General features: G+C 38.6%; 1 protein-coding gene across 1 annotated transcript; it reads right to left on the bottom strand.

Moving 5' to 3' along the window:
- Positions 1 to 1,108: 1,108 nt before the first annotated feature.
- SARC_13763 (hypothetical protein) lies at positions 1,109 to 2,658 on the bottom strand (the record flags this gene model as incomplete). The annotated part of the gene is made up of 3 exons (XM_014292105.1): positions 1,109 to 1,261; positions 1,745 to 1,939; positions 2,570 to 2,658. Coding segments are annotated over 3 exons (437 nt in total), but the record flags the coding sequence as incomplete, so codon positions are not given.
- Between the last annotated feature and the right edge of the window lie 337 nt (positions 2,659 to 2,995).

Genomic DNA, 2,995 nt, shown 5'->3' with positions numbered 1-2,995 from the left:
TATATATATATACTTAGTACACGTTTCTTGTTAAAGGTGCAGTTCAGTATAAATATATGTATAAGGTGAATTGTATGGATATATTGTTAAAGGTGTAATTAGGTACACAGGAAGAATATGTTAACTATTCGCGAACATATCCGTGCACTCCAGATTAGAGCCAATATCACGACCTCTTCAGAGCGAACACTTTGACCCGACAGTAGGGAACTACATACAAACACAACTTGTAAACCTGTGGCAGTGACAATATTCAACATAAACGCACACTTTCAAACACAGGTACAATCCAGAAATAGCTCCGTTTGGATGTGTATTTGTACTTTGTTTTAGCGTACCTGTACTTTCGAGGCCAAAGTCATTGTCTCGGCATCACACGAGCGACTGCTTTGTCCCGAATGAGGAAACTACATACCAACACAACTGGAAAACAAACTATATACCAACACAACTGGAAAACTTATGATATCACTCGACACACGAGCGTACTTTCAGTATCCAGGAATAGCTCTGTTTGTATGTGTACTCTTTGTTCGAGCTTACCTGTGCTTTCAAGCCCAGATCCAACGCCCCACTAACACAAACCAGCGATCACTTTGATCCGAATTAATTTGGCAGATGAATACACTCAACTTAAAAGCTCACATCCATACACAAATATAATCATCCCAAACACGTAGTTTAATATAAACATTCAGAAGACGTAGTTCAATATAATCATTCAGAAGACGTAGTTTAATATAATCATTCAGAAAACGTAGTTTAATATAATCATCCCGAACACGTAGTTTGATATAATCATTCAGAACAAGTAGTTTGACATAATCATTCAGAACACGTAGTTTAATATAATCATTCAGAACACGTAGTTTGATATAATCGTTCAGAACACGTAGTTTGATATAATCATTCAGAACACGTAGTTTCTGTACGTGCTTTATCCGAGTTTGTTGCGCACCCCAGGTTAGATCTCCTGTCTCAGGTACACAAGAGTGATCACTCTGACCCGAATGAAGTAGGTATATAGAAACACCACCGAAACCCTCGGTGGTACACCCCTTATACGCATACACCCACTCCTGAATGAAACCCTTCCGAAAAACTGGGTTTATACGCGCACCATATGCAAGTATACCTGTGCACTCAACGCTAGACCCAAAGTCCCGGCCACATTGGAGCGATCACTTCGACCCGTGAGATGATGAGGAATAACGTCATCTGCATCGAACTCAAACGACAGCTTATCTACCGGGCGCTTGACCTAGGTAAGGTATAGCGGTCAGTGGATGAATAAATATGCATGTACCAATGCATGGATGTACATGATACTAGGTATAAGAGTACCGGTACTGATTGTTAGCAAGATGAAGAAGGATTTTGTATATGTCAGGGCTCAATGTGGATATATATATATATATTTGCATACATATACACATACTCATATATATATATATGCATACATATATGCATACTCTTTTCAAACATGTATACAGGTGTATACACACACATATATATATATACATATATATATATATATATATATATATATAGTAAGTATATACATACACACACACACACACACATATATATATATATATATATATGTATATATATATATATATATGTATACTTATATTATTATATGTAGTGTAGATAAGATATATATATATATATATATATATATATGTGTGTGTGTGTGTGTATGTGTTTGTGTGTGTGTGTGTATTTCGCCATAATCACTCACCTGTCCTAAAAACCGGTCCTTTGCAGAATATGGCACTCGGGGTACGACCGATGTCTCGCTGGGGTGTGAATTCGGGTCTACGCTGACCCAAATACTCACAGTGACGTCACCGTGGTATGATTGTGCCAATTCTAATTTCATTTTGGTCTCGAACGTCGGGTCTGAGACATTTCCACTTACGTCACAGGCCGTGACCTAAAAATAGATTTCAATAAACGAGTGTGTGTAGCGCTGTGACCTATAAATAGTTTTAAATTAACGAGTGTGTGTAATGCCGTGATCTATAGATAGCTTTCAGTTGGCGAGAGTGCGTGAAGACTAGTTAAACTCACACAATATGAGGGAGACCCAAATCAGACTGATTTTGTATGAGTCTATCTTCATTTTCTGGAACATACCAGCTACTGAGTGCATGTGAGCACTTGGCATACGATAGTAACACGCCACCTAGACAGACAGGTCATTCACTTACACACGCTGTCACATACACATCCATCCAAAATACACATGCCAAGATATACAATTAGTTACAACAGACAGATCATTTACATACACACGCTGTCACATACACATCCATCCAACATACATATGCTAAGATATACAACTAGTTACACATGCTGACATGTACACATACATCCAACATACACATGTTTACTACACACTTACTTACACATGCTGTCACATACACATACATCCAATATAAACATGCTATGATATACAAATAGCTACACATACTGACATGCACACATACCTTCAACATACACAGGTTAACTACACATTCACTTACACATGCTGTCACATACACATACACACACAGCTGTTTACCTGGCACTGAGACCCTCCGCTGGACTCATAGTTTAAGGCACAGTATATGCCTCGCCCCTTCTTGCCGACTTTTACTTTCTCCAGCAGCCCTGTTAAGTAAAACACCACACAAACCCAACAGCGCATTAGTTCAAACTGGGAGTATAGTACGTACCACACCAATACACATTGAAAGTTCTAAAACCCTAAAAGTAGAAAAGCTAAAAGTAGCAAAGAAGGTATATGGGGGAGTAGAGATTGAAGGACGACTGTTGCTTCTACGGTGTTTGTATGCACCACAGTACGAGATGTACCAGACAATACTAGACCACACTGTGGTGTGTAGTCAAGTGATAGTCAACCAAGCACAGGGGAATTTACTACCGTCTTGTGACTGTAGATGGCCATTGATATGGAATAGATAGTTGTTGATTGGTGACATAGTAA

Source organism: Sphaeroforma arctica (assembly GCF_001186125.1).
Source record: "Sphaeroforma arctica JP610 unplaced genomic scaffold supercont1.3706, whole genome shotgun sequence".
NCBI classification, from domain to species: Eukaryota; class Ichthyosporea; order Ichthyophonida; genus Sphaeroforma; species Sphaeroforma arctica.
The sequence above is the reverse complement of the archived record's forward strand: the minus strand, read 5'-3'. Positions and strand labels throughout refer to the sequence as shown.